Source organism: Netta rufina, assembly GCF_964035555.1.
Source record: "Netta rufina genome assembly, chromosome: 17".
Classification (NCBI taxonomy): domain Eukaryota; kingdom Metazoa; phylum Chordata; class Aves; order Anseriformes; family Anatidae; genus Netta; species Netta rufina.
In genome coordinates, this window is record NC_140141.1 from 5,722,921 (window position 1) to 5,739,191 (window position 16,271).

Here is a 16,271-nt window from a genome sequence, read left to right on the forward strand (position 1 = left end):
AGCAGATTGTTTTTTGGTTGTTCTTAAGAGGCTAGAAACTAGTATTTAAATTATTCTTAACTTAAGGGACACGACACCTATGCGTGAAATAGGAGAAACATTTTCTTGTGAGATACGGACAGGAAATGCTTTACCTGTGTGCTACCATCTTTCACTTCTCCTCGGCTCTGTTTTGCAGCAGTGAAGGGCATAGGAGCCCCATTGCCAGAATGGGCCATTCAACGTGGAAATGAGGAAGGCGTTTATCCAATTCCCTGTGTACCTGTCTGTGCACCGTGGCTGACGTTGGCTTTCTTTGCATGGTTTCCTGGCAGCTTCTGCACTTGGGTAACTGGGAATATGTTTTACACATTTGGACCTTTCTACTTCCCCAGCATCCCTGGCAAGCTGGATCTGGTAGAGGGAATTGATCGTTATTGGATTCTGTTTTGCTTTTTGACATTTGACGGTGCAGGAGTCCCATACCAGCTGCGTCTGCCACTTAGTGATCCCAAACCTGAGGATGAGGTAGGCGGTTTGGAGTTACACAGCTGCTGCTCTTCATCTTCCTGTGACATGTTTCTTGTTTGTACCTTGGCTCTTGTGATGAGAGCAGGGTGACCTTGGGAGGCTGACAGCTACCAGAGCTTTGCCGTCTAGTGTGGAAGTGGTTATGAGGTGCATCTTCTTAAAATGCAGAATTTATGTGCCAGTTGCAGACTGAAGAAATGCCAGAGAGCCGCTGTGGGACCTGCGATACTCCAAACTTTACAGCTGTTGGAGGTTACTCAAGCAATTAAAGTTGGGTCCTCATTTTAGCTGTACTTAGTGATGCTGTCGTATTTGCTGGTGCCCAGCCTTGCACTGCACTGTCTGACAAGCTCCTCAACCCTCCTGTGACTTACAGATTTGAGGGGGAAAGGATTGTTTTCTTTTCTACTACTACAATAAATAAGTTAGAGGGAAAGTAATGACTGCGGCTCGGAATGACGGCGCTGCCTCTGGAGAGCTAGCAGTTAACGTTGACAAATTAGATGAGTGAATTAGATGCCCTGTTTAACTTGAATTGTTCTCAGCTAAACTGATTGATTGTCCCTACTTGCAAAAAAGTCAGGAGGTGGGAATGGAGTATGTCATTTTTTTATTGGCATCTTGTCTAAGCTAAACATCTTACTTAGACTTTGGAAAAGTTTTCAGTAGTATCATTAATGTCAGAACTGAAAAGTGCTTCTGAAAAGTGAAATTTAGCAATCTGTTAGATTGCTAAACAGCTAATTAAATTATAGTAGGTTTCTGTATAATGAGAATGCAAGAATTCTGCCGTTTGTTCTTAGAAAACTTTGAGGTAGTAAAATAGGCAAATGATTGCTATGAAGTCAACAATCTTTTACCTGAGGCATACTTTGCTTGTTCTGATTCTTGTTTTAATTTTAACGAGTCTAGCCAAGTGTTTTTTTTAACGAGTCTAGCCAAGTGTTTTACCCCACAGTGCCCTGATGCTTTCATCTTTCCTATCTCATTGGATCTGTGCTCTTCTGATCACAAATTGATCTGAATGTGTTTGCTCAGTGCATGATCAGATTGAGAAGACTGGTCTCTCGTACATGAACAGCATCTTCTTTGATTTGAACCACAGCAGGCAGCTGTTGTTTGTCACCATAACCTGTCACCAGATCAATCCCTCTCATGTGCTGGGGAAGTGTTTTAAAGGAAAGTAGAAGTGGCAGGGGGTGATATCAGGGTCTACAATCATGAATCCTCCTGCAGGAGAAATGTTTTGAGTTCCCACACTGGAATTCTCCCCAAGCTTTTGCAGCGGGCTCTGTGGAGTTTTAGATTTTCTTGTCCCTCTTGCTCTGAGACAAATTGAGTGTGCTCATAGTCTATTTGAAAGTGAAATGGGGTAGGTAGCCTAATCTGTCTTCTGGTACAGTGTTTTGTATTGAAATGCACTAAAACCATTTGTATGTCCAATTTTTTTTCTGTGAGTTAGTGGAGGAAGCAGATGCTTGCACCTGATAGATGGTGATTCCTGAAACTGCTGCTTTATTACGGTTATAACGCTGTCTCTGACTAAGCCCTAAATAAAGCCCAGCTTTTATTAGGGTGAGTTTGTTACTCAGGGACTGAGGCTGTGGGGATTGCATATTGAGAGGAGTGGGGAGATGGGGAGAACTGAGTTTAAGCCTTACTATATCAACTCTTTATGGTTCATGCATTAGAAATCTTCATTCTAGAAGAGCTAGAATGAAGAGTGAAAATGCTTTAGAGTTTTGTTGTTTTTTGTTGTTGTTGTTGTTGTTTTTTAAAAAAAAAAAAAAAAAGGTTAAAGAGCATGTATGTAAATGGACTAAAGCAACAGAAAATCTGCCAAAGGAGATCTATGTAAGGAAAAAATAAAATAAGCTTAGTTTGAAGCCTTAGAAATTTCCATCACTAGTTCATGCCTCTTAATAGCAGGATTCTGGCTTTTGTGTGATAAGATGAAGGCTGTAGAATGCAATTTCAATTCATGAGGAATCAGCTTTTCATTATTGCAGATTATTTTTGCTTTGAAGCATAGGGTTAATGGACAAGGCTCTGTGTTTTAGTGCAACTACAACAGTTCATCCAATTTAGAGAGACAAAAAGAAATAAAAGGGAAGTGGAATTAGCACAAGGAAATTATACAGATGTGCAAATGACAGCTTCTGAATGCTTAGTGTGAAATTTCTCTGTAAGGTTCATGCAGATCCTCAAGGGATGAAGCATTTTGAAATGATTAGCTCTTCACATGGTAAAGCCTTCTTCCTTGCAGTCATAGCAACAACTCAGAAGCTCCTCTTTTTTCCCATCTCCTGTACCTTGGCAACAGGGGTGCCACAGGTTTTTAGTCTACTTCTGGTTGGCCTTTCATCTGTCCAATACAAATTCTGAGTTAAGCCAACTTTTACAAATGTGATGACCCATTTCAACAGATGAGAAAGGAGGGATGCAAAGTGAGAATCAGATAGTGATCTGGCTTGGTTTGTCTTACCCCTCTGGTCTTGGGTTGCAGCGGGAGAGGTGAATTTTGCCTGGTTTGTAACAATCCTTGCTGGCACAAAGGAAACTATAGCAAAGGAAGAGTTTCTTTTTAAATTTTATATACCTTTTTTCAGTATTTCCCCTTTTCCATGATTTCACAATCTGTCTCTTGTCACTATTGTGTTTGCATGGTCACTCTGAGTAGCAATCTTTTTAATTCCGAAATTTGTCTAGGTTTAGTGACTGGTAGAGTGCTGATGTTTCCATGTCAAGTTACCCCCTAAGTGTGTTAGTTAAAGGGAGATGTAAGCATTACTAGAAAACCACTGGGTTGTTACCCCCATTATATGCCCGTCTGTGAGCCAGGCACAGCATTTGGGTCTTCCTGTGTGATAAGCATTCTTCTGCATTCCTGTCTCTAAGGGTTTATTAAAATTTTAGTGTTTGTCTTGGGCATGAGTTTTCAACAACTGAAGTACAGTTATATGGCATCTTCAAAATAAATGGGGAATGAAGTGGGAACAGGATAAAAATATTTTTTTCTTAATGTTTGTCACTTGTAGAGAATAGAATTGTCTTTAAGTTGAAGGACATCATGCAGAGCCATGTTTACTTTTGTCGTCCTATCTTGACCAAAGAAAAGGAGGATTTCTCAGGGTCGTCCTGCCATATTCTTCAGCTTTCTGCAATTTTTTTGTTTGCCTTCATGGGACTATCACTGCAGCCTTCCAAGAAACCATTGCAGTAGATTTACAACCTAACTTTTCTTTCTGTTACTGGCTTTTGAATCAAAAAGATTACAAAATAAGGTGGTGTTTTCGCCCTGACTGTCTTACATATATGTCCAAGTCATAGGAGAATAAAATAATGTACGTAATTTCCTGATTAATGTAAAAAGAATAGAGGGAGAAGCTAACTGTTCCTGTTGATTTGAGACAAGAACAGCCAGAAGTAAAAGGAGAGCCTGGAGTCCATTGTCACTAATGAGCCAACAAAAAAGTGGCATTGTCTGCTGCACTTACCACATTTCTAGGTGTCTTAGCCATCCCTTCCTCCTTGAGAAATTGTGTGAGGCAGGTGGTGTGGAGGAAGTTTCTGAAAAAGTAGACAGGTTTGCATTCCAAGACTGTGAGTCTGACATCTTCCGCAAGATCTTACACTCGTGTAACAAAGTCAGGTTTGTTTACATATATTTCTCATCAGCCTTTGTAGTTGGAACAAAGACTTCAAAGACAATTGTGTTTACATGGTCAGTGCAGAACACAACTTCGTTCTACACCTTCCCCAGGAACCTCAAGCCCTTCTGCTTTGGACAGGATGCTGCTTAAAACAGTCCTTGAAATGTGCTTGGCAGTGTGAGATTTGGCAAGAACATTAATGCTTTGAATAAATCAGATAATCTGAGCCAGATATTCTAGATTGACTGCATGACTGAAACTGGGGTTTATTACTGATTGAATGCAAACCTTTTTATTTGTGTCTCTACTCAAAAGCACCACAAAAGGTAATGGTAATGTTGCTAAGGAACTGTTTACCTGCCAAATGTATCTGTATGATGCATGAGGTGACCATGGGAACCAATTTGGTGGCAATTATTTAAAGAAAACCTTGCGGTGAAATGATTATTGCATGTACACAAAATATTTCTGCAGTTGCACTTGAAAAACCTGTTTCTGGGAAAAGATATAATAACTAGAAAACAATTTAGAAAGAAGGGTCAGCACAGGTCCTGCATGGAAAAACACATTACTAAGTCCATTTTTTAATGTATATTTTACAAATCAAGTATTGAAAATAAATAGGAAAACTGTATTGGGTTATCAACTTTATGCAAGTTTAAAACAGTTTGGTATATATCCCTAAGGGACTTAGTCTTTTGCCTGATTTCATTTTTCTTAAAAAATTAATTACAGGTTGCTGTATTCCCCCCAGAGAACTTATTAACTATGTCTCTCTCTGCAAAGACTGTTTGGCTCTCAAGAGATAAAGTGCCTTAGGCTAAAAGCTGCTGATTCCATTTCTGATTCATAAAGAAAATTTTTAATCTTATTTTTATCCTTACTGACATTTTTCATGAGTGCTAACTAATAGCACTACTGTAGGATCAAGGTTGTTACAATGTGGTCTTATAAGGGAAACACACACTGACAAATGATTCTTCAGGGATTTAATTTTACTTGAAAAGTTATGTAGAAAGATTATTTTCATGGATATGTGTCCAGTTCAAATAAAAGTTTCCAAATTTGCAATATAAACATTGAATCAATAGGAAATTCTCCTATTGCTTGAAACAGTTTTTATGGAATATGTCTTCTTACAAGTTGCCCTTGGGATGCTACCAAAGTACATGTCTTAGTGTCGTTCTACCATAAACCATTACCGTTATAACTGAGAAATGAAGTATAAAGGAAATCTGAGATTATAGTTGGTGTAAGATTGCATTAGAACCTGTTTATTTTCCCGGTTATGGTAGCTGACAACTGTCATCTATATCTTTGTAGAGTAATTAGGAAGGAATCATTATAAAAGAATTTCAGATGCCATGTAGGAGGGTAACGTTTGTTTGGATAATTAAGGGACATTTCAGTGTTAAACAGTGGTGAGAATGATTGTGCTTCAGATGAGAAATTACTATGGAAAATTGAACTTCTGGATGGTTCAGTATGAATAATTACATGGATCTGTTTTTTGTGTGTGTGTGTAGTTGTTTTGTGGGTTTTTTTTTGTTTGTTTGTTTTGTTTTGTTTTTTAAGATAGAGATTATTTCACTCTTAAGTTATTGTAATTGGGCTTGCCTTATTTTTAAAAAATATATCCGTGGGCTTTATTTTTTTGGTTGGTTGTTTTTAAGCCACTTCAAATTGCAAGTCTCAGTCTCACTCTCTCTTTCTTCAGCTCCCAGTCTAGTGGTACAACCAAGAATAGTCTCTTATCAATTCAAAATGAATCAGTCTCTTTCAGAAAAACGCTTGGAGTCCTGTATGTATTTGTTTACAGACGTCATGACTCATGCTGGGGCTTTGCTTGCAAGTGCATTTAACAAGAAGTGCATTTTCAAAGTCTGTAACAACTCAGATTAGTTAGTTGTTTGGAGATATTCTGGTAAAGCTGGAACAGATTTATGCACATACTCCATAGTGGAGCTGGAAGACATGACCAAGTACAGAAAACTGGTTTTGTGCATATATTTTGTATGTTATTTGTATGTGTGAAGGTACTTTAATATTATAGAGAAGAGTATCTGTACAATTAATATGGGAATACAACTAGGTAGACGGTAGAGGTTTTGAAAAGGAAATGTTTGAATGCCCGAGCTCGTAAATTCAAATAAATAGCTTTAGTTTACACTGTAAAAGTAAATTAGAAGTGGCAATGTATTCAACATCTTTTTTTACTTTTTTCTTTTTTTTTTCCAGATTTTTGAAAACGAGTTGACTTTTTTTTATTATTATTTATTTTCTTGTGTGTTGGGCCAGTTGTCAAAACAGTGACTTCTGGGGTCAGTCCCATTTTCAGTTCCAAGTGGTGAAGGGGATCAAATGCTTCTCTTCAAGTTAGCTTCAATGTGCTCGCTTTGCAATAATAAAGCAGAGTAGTCAGGTTCTTTTTTACTCTAGGAAATGAACTTTTTTCTGTGCCCATTTGGAAGAGGATTATGGTACACTATTGAAACTAAGTTATCTGAAAGTCTGAGCTTACCTGATTTCACTATCAGTTTATCTACCAGGAGTTCACGTTGTCCGAGTTAATGTTCAACACTTCTTTGTGTTAATTTGAAGGTCTGAGTTTAATTTATTTAACACAACATGTGTATTTCCTGTATAATTTTAAAAAGTATGTCTTTTATTTTTCTGTAGACAGAGGTTCATTCCTCTTCAATAGTCATGAATGATTGAAAAGTAACTGTTGTAGATAATGTAATGACCAATTTGATAGGCTAAAGGTATTGCTTAATTAAAACTTCTGTTTGTCTTTCAGACACCCCGAACGTGTGAAAACTTTATCAAACTGTGCAAGAAGAACTATTATGATGGAACAATTTTTCACAGATCAATTCGTAATTTTGTTGTGAGTATTGAGCAGATCCCATGTAATGCACATACATGATGTCCTCAAAATATTTATTTAGTTTCTTCCATGCATGACAACTTGCAATAGAATTATGTTAAAATAGACCTTCAGAACTAGGATTGTCCTAATTTACTGAATTTGTACTTTACTGGTCTTACTAACTGCTGTCTCTGACTAATACTGTCACGGAGTATCACTGCATTTAGTAGTGTTTTCACTGGCATTCCGGACAAAGCCTTTGGGAGTCATTGCCTTGGCAAGGAGGCAATCAGCCTCCCCAAGCTGTGGGTGGGTGGTTAATGAACAGAAGGGGAGGGAGGGTGGGATAGATGCTAATTTGCATATGTAATTGTGTGGCCTGTTGAAATCATATTCAGATGAAATGTCAGAAAGCAGCTGAATTTTTGTTTCAGGTTGTGGTGCTTGGATACTGTCCCATTATCTTTTCCTGAGAGTGCTCCAGGATGTGAAGGAGTTTAAGAGCACTTCTTGAAACAGAAAGCTGACTTTAGTAGTCAAAGACCTAAGCTTTCAACTTGTATTAGAGAGCTCCATATATAGTTGTAAACCATTGGCCTTCATATCCTATTGAACACAGCTGGTAGAAAGAAGCAAGAGATGCTCTCGTATAAGTGAAGCTCCTTCTTACAATGACAAACAGTTTGGATTCAAACGGGATGGTCTTTTTAATCATATGCTTAACTTTGAGTATGCCAGTATTTACATACTCCTGTATGCCTGAGCCTACATCAAGCTTTTATAAAGATATCAAGATATAATCCTTCAGCAACGGCTTACTTTCCTTACCTCTTTCTGGGAGAGATGTATCTAATAACATGGTAGTCTGAAAAAGTGTGTTGAATTCCAAGGTTTAATTCTCAGGATTGAAACTTAGATTTGGCTACTTACCAGCCTAGTTAATAGATTTTCTAATGCATTTTTTGTTTAATATCAAGACTGCCAGATGTTATGAGTCCTTGAGACGTCTTTTTGCTACTGCAGGCCATCAGAAGGCCTAGAAATATGACCTTTAATTTACATAGGTACAGTCCAGGCAGCTTAGGATATTGTAGCTGTACTGTAAGTTCCTTTCAAAAAAATTAGCAACCTGATCCTGAAGGCAGTGCACGTCTTTCAGAGGACATCACTGAATGTTACATTCCATCCTAAAAAAAAAAAAAAAAAAAAGAGAGAGAGAGAAAAGAAAAGCTTTTTTATTCTGGCAGCACTATATATCTCAGTTCATAGTTTAACTCACCATTAAAATTGTGCTTGTGTGCTATTACTGCGTAGCTAGTCATGTCACGCTCCCTCTACTGTCGTTGAGCTACGGAATATTATTTCTGTAGACCCTGCATATATATAAAGTGATTAATTTTGTTGCTAAAAGATTGGTTTCACATGGGGATTTTTCCCGCTGCAGACAGTGAGGAGGATACTGTGAAACATGGATTCAAATACAGAAAATATTCTACATCCTCTCATTTTGCCTCCACATCATGTGGAGGATTGGTAGCAAAATATAAAGCCTTTTATGTTCCAAAAGCAATGCATCGTCAGTTAAAAAGCAGGTTGTACCCTAACACACAATAGAAAGGCTGATCTGGTTAACCCATTTGAGTCTGTTTATTTTCTTATTTACCCCCTAGAGACCTATTATTTTTACAAAACTGTCATTTTGCTCTTGGATAAGTAATGTAGGAGATGACTGCCAGCTGATAAAAGAAACTCCAAATAGGTAGTAATGGTTTCCTTGTTGCTAACTTGTCAACATCACATAGTATAGAAGGAAGAAAAAATAGTAGAATTGGCTTTTATGGCTTGTATTTAATGTCTTTCACACAGATATGTGTGTAACGTATTGATTTTATTTTAATTCTGCAGATCCAAGGAGGTGATCCGACTGGAACAGGAACAGGTAAGATTGAGTTTTCGTTATGTAAGCTATTTATTTTCACTTCATGTGCGATGTTGTTAATTTGTTTTCAGATACCTTGTAGTTTATATCCAGATGCCTTGTAGATTAAAATTCTTTAAATGATGATCTGTGGTATTTCATGAGTATTTCTGCTTCAAAGTACAGGTTTTGTAGTTATATTTTTTATGACCATCTTTACTGTGCTTAAAATTTCATCCCATATATTCTAATTGTAAAACATGGCATTCTTCCATGTAGAATTCTTGTTGGGTCTTTGCTTCCTTTTTGTTTCAGAATATAAATAAAGGAAAATTAAAATGATTTTACAGCTGGCCTTCCAGGGCAAAGAACAAAGGAAGAAACACATTCATGCAAAGTTACTTTCAAATTCAGCGTTAATGAAATACTTGAGACCTGCCTCTGAGTTGGGGAATGGCCAGATACCATCTGTTCTCCCAGCTAGTTGTCTTGTAAAGCCCAATCTTCTCTTTTTTCTAGTGTTTAGGTATCACTGTTACTAGATTCTTCTGCCTGTTTCTTCTCCCTAAGTGTTGGAGATATGCAAATCAGTCATATCAGAAATGGTCAGGAGACACAGCAGCTGAAGGATCCTCAGAGTGTTTCCTACCACATTTGATATGTCATGTAATATTCCTAGTTGGTGCTGCAAATTTGCTCATTATCCACTTGTACCTTTTATCTACCCACTTGTAGGTGTCACCAGCCTCCACAGCTCCTTGTCTGGTCTTGTGGAGTTCTGTGCATTTTTATTCCAGTTCATACATGCGTCACTTGTATACACTTGTATACACAAGCACTGTATTCTCTGTGTGCTCACAGACCATCCAAAAAAAGATGCCTTTGTAATTGTTAAATACTTTAGCACTGTTTACTTTGTAAATAATATTAGTGTGAGTTGCCCAACACCTTTTCTTCTGCATGTTCCTCAGCAGTTGCATACTCTAAGACAGACTAGTTAAATGTTCTGATTTTGATGGCAAAAGCCTGTTAACAAGACTTATTACTGTATATGTGTGGACTGATAAAAGAAATACAATTTTATTTTGTTAGAAGGGAAGTTTTGGTTCAACTGCCAAGAGGTATAATAAGGAACATTGTTTAAAATGAGAAAGGTGTCAGGAGACTGGAGAAATTTAATGGGTTGACTCAGACAACTTTCAGACTTTTGTAGGGTGGAGTTCAGATCTCGCTCTGAAATGAAAATGAACTTGCTGGTGTCATTCTTGTCTCTATAAATGCAAATGGTAAAAGTAGTGTAAGACAGCGCAATTAGCAGTTGGCAGAGGACTGGCAGTGCAGCTGTATTGAAGGTCAAGACTCTCCTGACAGAGGAAGTAGGAAGTAAAATGCAAATAAGACCATTGGAGAAAAAACTCCTGTGTATATTCTTTTATTTTTTAAAAAAAGAGCATAATGATGTCTAGTCTTTTCCATCTTGTTTTCCTCCTTGCCATTCTTAATTAAATATGAATATGTTGTAGACAAGGTATCTTGCAAACAACTGTGAGGGCTGTTAAAGTTCCAATAAAGTGGACAGTTTGCACCCAAATAAGAATGGCAGTTGGAGATATTCACATTCTGGTCACCAAATGGTTTTAATGTTTTGAACATAGCTGAGTTTAAAATAATCACTTATCTAATGTGCTAATAATAGTATCCCAAGAAAAATATTGCAAATGGCAGTTTGGTAAGCTACTGGACTTCTCTTGAACTCCCATGCCTGTGTGTTTAATACTTACTAAATGAAGCTTAGAGGGTTCACATAGTGCAAGTAGTCTGTGCTCCTGATTACCTGACAGATCCTGCACACTTGGCTGTGAGGCATCTACCAGCCAGCATAATTTCACAGAGATTGTGTTTGCATAATTTAGCCAGTCTTTGGTGCTGGGATCTAATTGTAACATCTCCAGTTGTGTGATGTGGTTTTACGTTTCATTTAGCTTTGTGGAATCTCTGATCAACAAGATCAGATAGATTTCCCGTAAGTTTAAGAATGTGCTTTACTCCGTAGTTCTTCTCAGAGTTCTGTAAAAGGCAGAAATTTCACGTGTATTTCAAGCTACCAAAGCCCTTCTGGCTTCTCATTCTCTCCATAGTGCAGCTGGAGGAAAGTGTGGCTAGGCAGCAGTATAGAAACATGGCAAAAGCAGAGATGCTCTCCCAGGCTCCCAAGATGCAAAACTTTTGGTGCATTAGTTTGTGTAACATTAATGCAATCACAAGAACTTGTGTCAGGAAAATTTCGGAGTGAAGCACTAGGTTTCAGTGATTTGTACCTTTTTCATTTGAGTCTTGCATTTTATTTGTAATATAAATTCCCATTTTGATTTCATCTGGTAGCTAGAAGCAATTTGTGTTTCCTTGATTCACCACTTCTCAGTGAAAAGATGAATCTTGAAAGCTAAGAAGTCCATAGAGATTTAATGGTCTTTAGAGGCTTATTGGGAGAGTAAACAATTTGACTTCTGTAAAATCAGGGATGTATATGACTAGAACAGGGCTTTCTTCTCAGATGTTTCAGCTGATATTAGTGAAGACTATTCAGGGTTACCCTTTAAACTCCTTTATTTTAAACTGCCAGAATTGTTTCTGTTGGAGCCTTTTATAGACTCTTAAAGACTGGAGACAAAAGGAATGTCCTTTGTTTCTTTCTGCTTTAACTGAAATTTAGTGGCTAAAATAAAAAAACAAAAGCAAAACACTTTCTCTACACTGATGCATGGAAAGTGCATCAAGCCTGTATATATTTTTGTTTTGTTATGTTTATTTACTTAGCCCTTGTCATCAACTCATGAGCTAGGACAGACTTATTCAAAAAACTCCCCACCATTTGGTTTCAGTCATCTGACATTCATCCCATGTTCAGCAACAGGTGTCAGGTTTATGGTTGCAACACCCCAACGCTTAGATGATCACCCACTCTGTTACTAACTAAGCCCAGGACTGCTCAGCTTTGGGGTGAGTTTGGGCACAGTCAGTACGTGACTGAAGGTTACATGTCATACGTACACAGAGGGCAACTGTGTGCTCAGCTCACCTAGATTTGGAAGCATTTCACAGACGTAAAATGCCCAGCTGGGAGGGGTGTCACTGACTGTCTGCTTCCACAGCTCCTCCAGCTGAACAGTTCTGTCTGTAAGCAGCACTGAACCTTTTTTTTTTTTTTTTTTTTTTTTATGCAGCATTGTGATGTGTCCTTCTTCAGTCTCTTGTTAAACTGTTGTAAAAGTAACTAAGACCTAGCTTGTGTGTGAAGGACAACTGACTACTGGAACTCAGTAGTTAACCTTGGGACAGGAGGAAGGAAGAAACGTGGATTATGACATATGAAAAATGAGATACCATGCTAGGAAAAGAGAGAGGAAATAGAGCTTTAGCTTAGCTTAGCTGGCAGAACTGCATTGCCAAAGCAGTTAGATATACTGTCCTGTAGGTTTGATACCAATTTAGAGGGCCAAACTAATTTTCTGCAGCCATCAACTTCATGTTTCATAAGACTACTGGGAGAAATCTTATTGTGCTGCAGCAGCTTATTTCGTTTCTTTAACAAAATAACCACCCATAGAGGCAGTATTCAGAGCAATAAGCTGAGTCATGGTCATTCTTTGTAATGATTAATTATTTGAAAATGAATTTTACATTTGTGATGTATCTCTTTTCCTGCTGTTCATAACAACTAAGTGGTTGAACATGGTGAGTAATTCTGTCTAGCTCATGGTAGTGCAAGTGGAACAGCTGCTCTGTATTTTCAGTGTTCCAAATAATAGAAGAAAATTTGCATGTAGGAAAAACAGGTTTAATATCCTGAACCCTTTGTAGGAAAAAAAAATAAAAAAAGAAAACTATATGCAGGGCATTACATTTTTAAAGCAGCACAGGCATTTTTCAGCTACTCTTGCTTGCATCATGTTGGAATAATAAATTGGTTTGAGTGTGCTTCTGTCTGTTTTTGAATGCAAGAAGGCACAATGGAGGCATCTAATATCTGTAAAGTCCAAGATAAAGTACCACTGGTAGGTGGACATTCCATTTTGGTTGGTGTAAAGCAAAGCACTTTCTTTCCCCCCCCCCCTCCTCTGAACCTTCAGTAGCAGAGAGACAGATCACTGTGGACAAACTTGGTCAGTTCCGCAGTGAGATTTCCTAGCAAGTAAAGCTCCTAAAATGTGGCCAGTTTTGTGGCAGGATTGAAGTTTGGTGAAAGGGCAAGAGCAAGACCTTTTTATCTAGCAGCCCCTCGGAAAATCCAGCCTCTGCTATGTGGGTTAAAAGTACTGTGTCCTCTTATCTGAAAGGAGAGAAGTACTTACTGGATGAGCTAAGGCTTTCATATTTGCAAAATGATTCAAGAATCTCACTTGGAAAGCTCTATAGAAGTGTCAGATGTTATTATGTACCTCGTTGTTCCAAATGACAAGAAGAAAATTACAGAAAGTAAGCCATCATTTTTGTGAATCAGAGCCCTCCCACTTCCTTACCACTGCTTAGCAATTTTTATGCCAGAAAAAGGAAGGATTTATTTAAAATCACAACTGTCATGAATGATTATTCCCAGCCCACACCTGGCTTTTGGAATGTTACATTTCTGAAGCTTTAGGTGCATCTCTCAGCTCTTTGCAAGAAAGTTGTACAACTTCTGTAAATTCACCAAAAAAACTTACTTATTGAGGAAAAAAAAAAAAAAAAAAACCTTTAGAAGGAAGAAAGACTGTCAAATTTGTTTTTAGTTCAAAATGCAATCTGAAAATGTGTGTATTTTTTTTTCCTCATAGCTGCTAATGCGTGATTGCTTCAGGTGTCAGTTGGTATCTATTCAGTTTTTCACTATCAGCACGAGTTGCAGATATGAGGCTGAATCATGCTTCAGGGTGCAATCACAGTGCAGGATACATGCTGCTGTTAGAAGAAGGCTAGTCTATTGTGGTAGCTAATCCCAAATCCATTTCCAGCTTTATGCAAAACATGCACAGAGTTATCAATCCCTATCCATTCTGCACTCCATCCTCAGTCCAGCAAGCAGAACCTGTGTGGTATGTGTCTGTTCCCATGTAAAATCCCCTTGATTTTAGTAAAGAAGCTCCCAGAATATTTAACAGCACTTCTTGTAATAGCATCTCAAAAACATTTCAGGTCCAGTAGGCACACAGTTCCACTGTGACAGAAAATAATCTTATCTGGGAGTAAACCAAGAGGAAGGTGAGTGACAGGCAGTGGTGCCTGCTGTGAATCAAACACCCAGACATGATTTTTGTTTTCCATAGGCTTTGCCCACAAGCTGGTAAGCCAGCTTTGGGGTGAGTTTTTTGCATCATCGTGATTCCATATATAGTCATTGGTGATCCGTGCTCTCTCTCAGAGGAAGATTTGGGGAATAAAGGAGGAGCCTCCTCTCTGTATGGAATACGCAGGGAGTGTAACATGAGAGGGCTCAGGCTAGACAGTGTGATGGTTCCACCGCCTCCTGTGTCTGCCTGCATCCACTCTGCATTCAGACAGCGAGGTAGATGGCACATCCACACCTCCCAGCAGTGTTGAGCATAAATGCAGTAAAAGCTGTAAGATACTTCGGAGTGCCTCATACTTATTAGTAGTAGGCTTGGAGCCTGGGAGCTGTTTTCCCAAGTTTACACTGAGCTCTTACGTAGAAAGCAAAATGCAAGAGTCTAAAGTTCCTGTTCCAGACCCCAGTGGCTGAACATTAGGCACTGTGCTGCCATGCCAGTGGACTAATGAGGAATTTGTACTTAATCTTCAGAGAGAAAGCGATTCTGGTTTTCAGTAATTAAAAATATATATGCTTTTAACTCATTATCTTCTAGCTTGCTACGTCTGGGCCCGCTTCAAGCAGATACTTGAAGCTTGGAACAATTCCAGAGGTTAGCAGGAGTTTGACAAACAGCACATTCTAGCTATTTTTAATTTAAAGGGAACACTTTTTTGTTGTCATTCTTTAAAAATAAAAATCTTTCCTGTATTGCTGGCTCACTCTGTGCTGTGTCTCCACCTCCCCTCGCCAGCCCGTGCTGCCAGGCCTCCGCAGGCACTTCAGCTATGTCCTTTCCAGGACGTCTGGCCTTTTGGGTGGATGCTGCACAGGCCATTCTCTGCTCTTGCCTGCAGCTCTCGGGCAGACAGAATTAGCCTTGGAAACAGCTGTATGGCAGACAGGGAGGGAGGGAGGGACTGGATCTGATGCTGTAACTATCTACTAAAACGTTAGCACTTACTTCCAAGAGTACTGGAGTGAACCAAAGTTAGCCATCAAATATATGAGATTAATTCTGACCCTCAGTGTACGAGCTGGAGTGAAATCATACAAAAATAACTTCCAAAACCTAAAGATCATGGCTCATTGCTCCTGTCTGCAAGTGCTCAGGTCTGGTTGCTTGTTGTGCCAGAGAGTCTCTCTGTCACTCGCTGTTTTTCTCTTGCCTTTTGAATTATTTTTCTTACAGCAAAGGCTGCAGGGGTGAGTCCACCCTCTTTGAACAGCTTGACAAGGCTGTAATTCGAGCATCTGCTGAAAGCCGTCAAAGGGTGTAGCAGACTCGAGGGTTTGGCCACTTGCTGCTGTGTACCATCGCAATTGGCCGTGCTTATGTTTGCATGTTATCTGAAAATTTCTAGGCAACAAACAGTCCTCTGGGTTAGGAGTGATAGTGAGTGCATCTGCTTTGCAAATAATGAGGAGTTCCTTCAAAAGATCTTTGAAGCAATATTACATATTTCTCAAAGGGAAATGTGACTGCAGCTGGTTACTGAGGTGCACGAGCTCTGTCTGGGGTGGAGGAGAGGAGTGCAGGGCCCAAAGCAATGAGGGTGGGAAGAGAGAACATCTTCCAGTCCATGTCCAGCTGCCTCAAAAGGGAAGGCTGAATTTGCAAAAGGCAAACAGGGAGAGAGAAATAGCGCACAGAGTGTGGTGCTGCTGATGGGGGCCTGCAGGCTCTGCAGGTGTGTTTCTGGTTTCAGGCAGCACCTGGAGCCCCGCTACATTCTGATCCTGACTTGTTTATTTACAACCTACCAGAACGTGGCTTTTCTGAACAAGGCAGGGAACAGGCACTACACGAGTAAACCTCTTGGAGCAAAGAACACACAAGGAGATTCATTAGCAAAGAAAATTTTTGGCTTCTGGTAAAACATTTTGTTATAGGTTGAACACTTTGGATTTGGCTAGAATAGCTGGTGTTTGGATTCATCTTCAAGGCAATGGAGCAGACTGCAGCTGTACCATATCCCTTTCACCCACTATTGGAAGAGGTTGTCATACAGA

At 39.0% G+C, this 16,271-nt stretch overlaps 1 protein-coding gene across 1 annotated transcript in view; it reads left to right on the forward strand.

Annotated features, from left to right (window-relative positions):
* Positions 1 to 16,271, forward strand: part of PPIL2 (peptidylprolyl isomerase like 2) — a 72,156-nt gene that overhangs the window by 38,424 nt on the left and 17,461 nt on the right. Inside the window, exons 13-14 of the mRNA XM_084297358.1 lie at positions 6,964 to 7,053; positions 8,941 to 8,974. Of these exons, the coding sequence (XP_084153484.1) occupies positions 6,964 to 7,053; positions 8,941 to 8,974 (124 nt within the window). The remainder of the gene's footprint in view (positions 1 to 6,963; positions 7,054 to 8,940; positions 8,975 to 16,271) is intronic.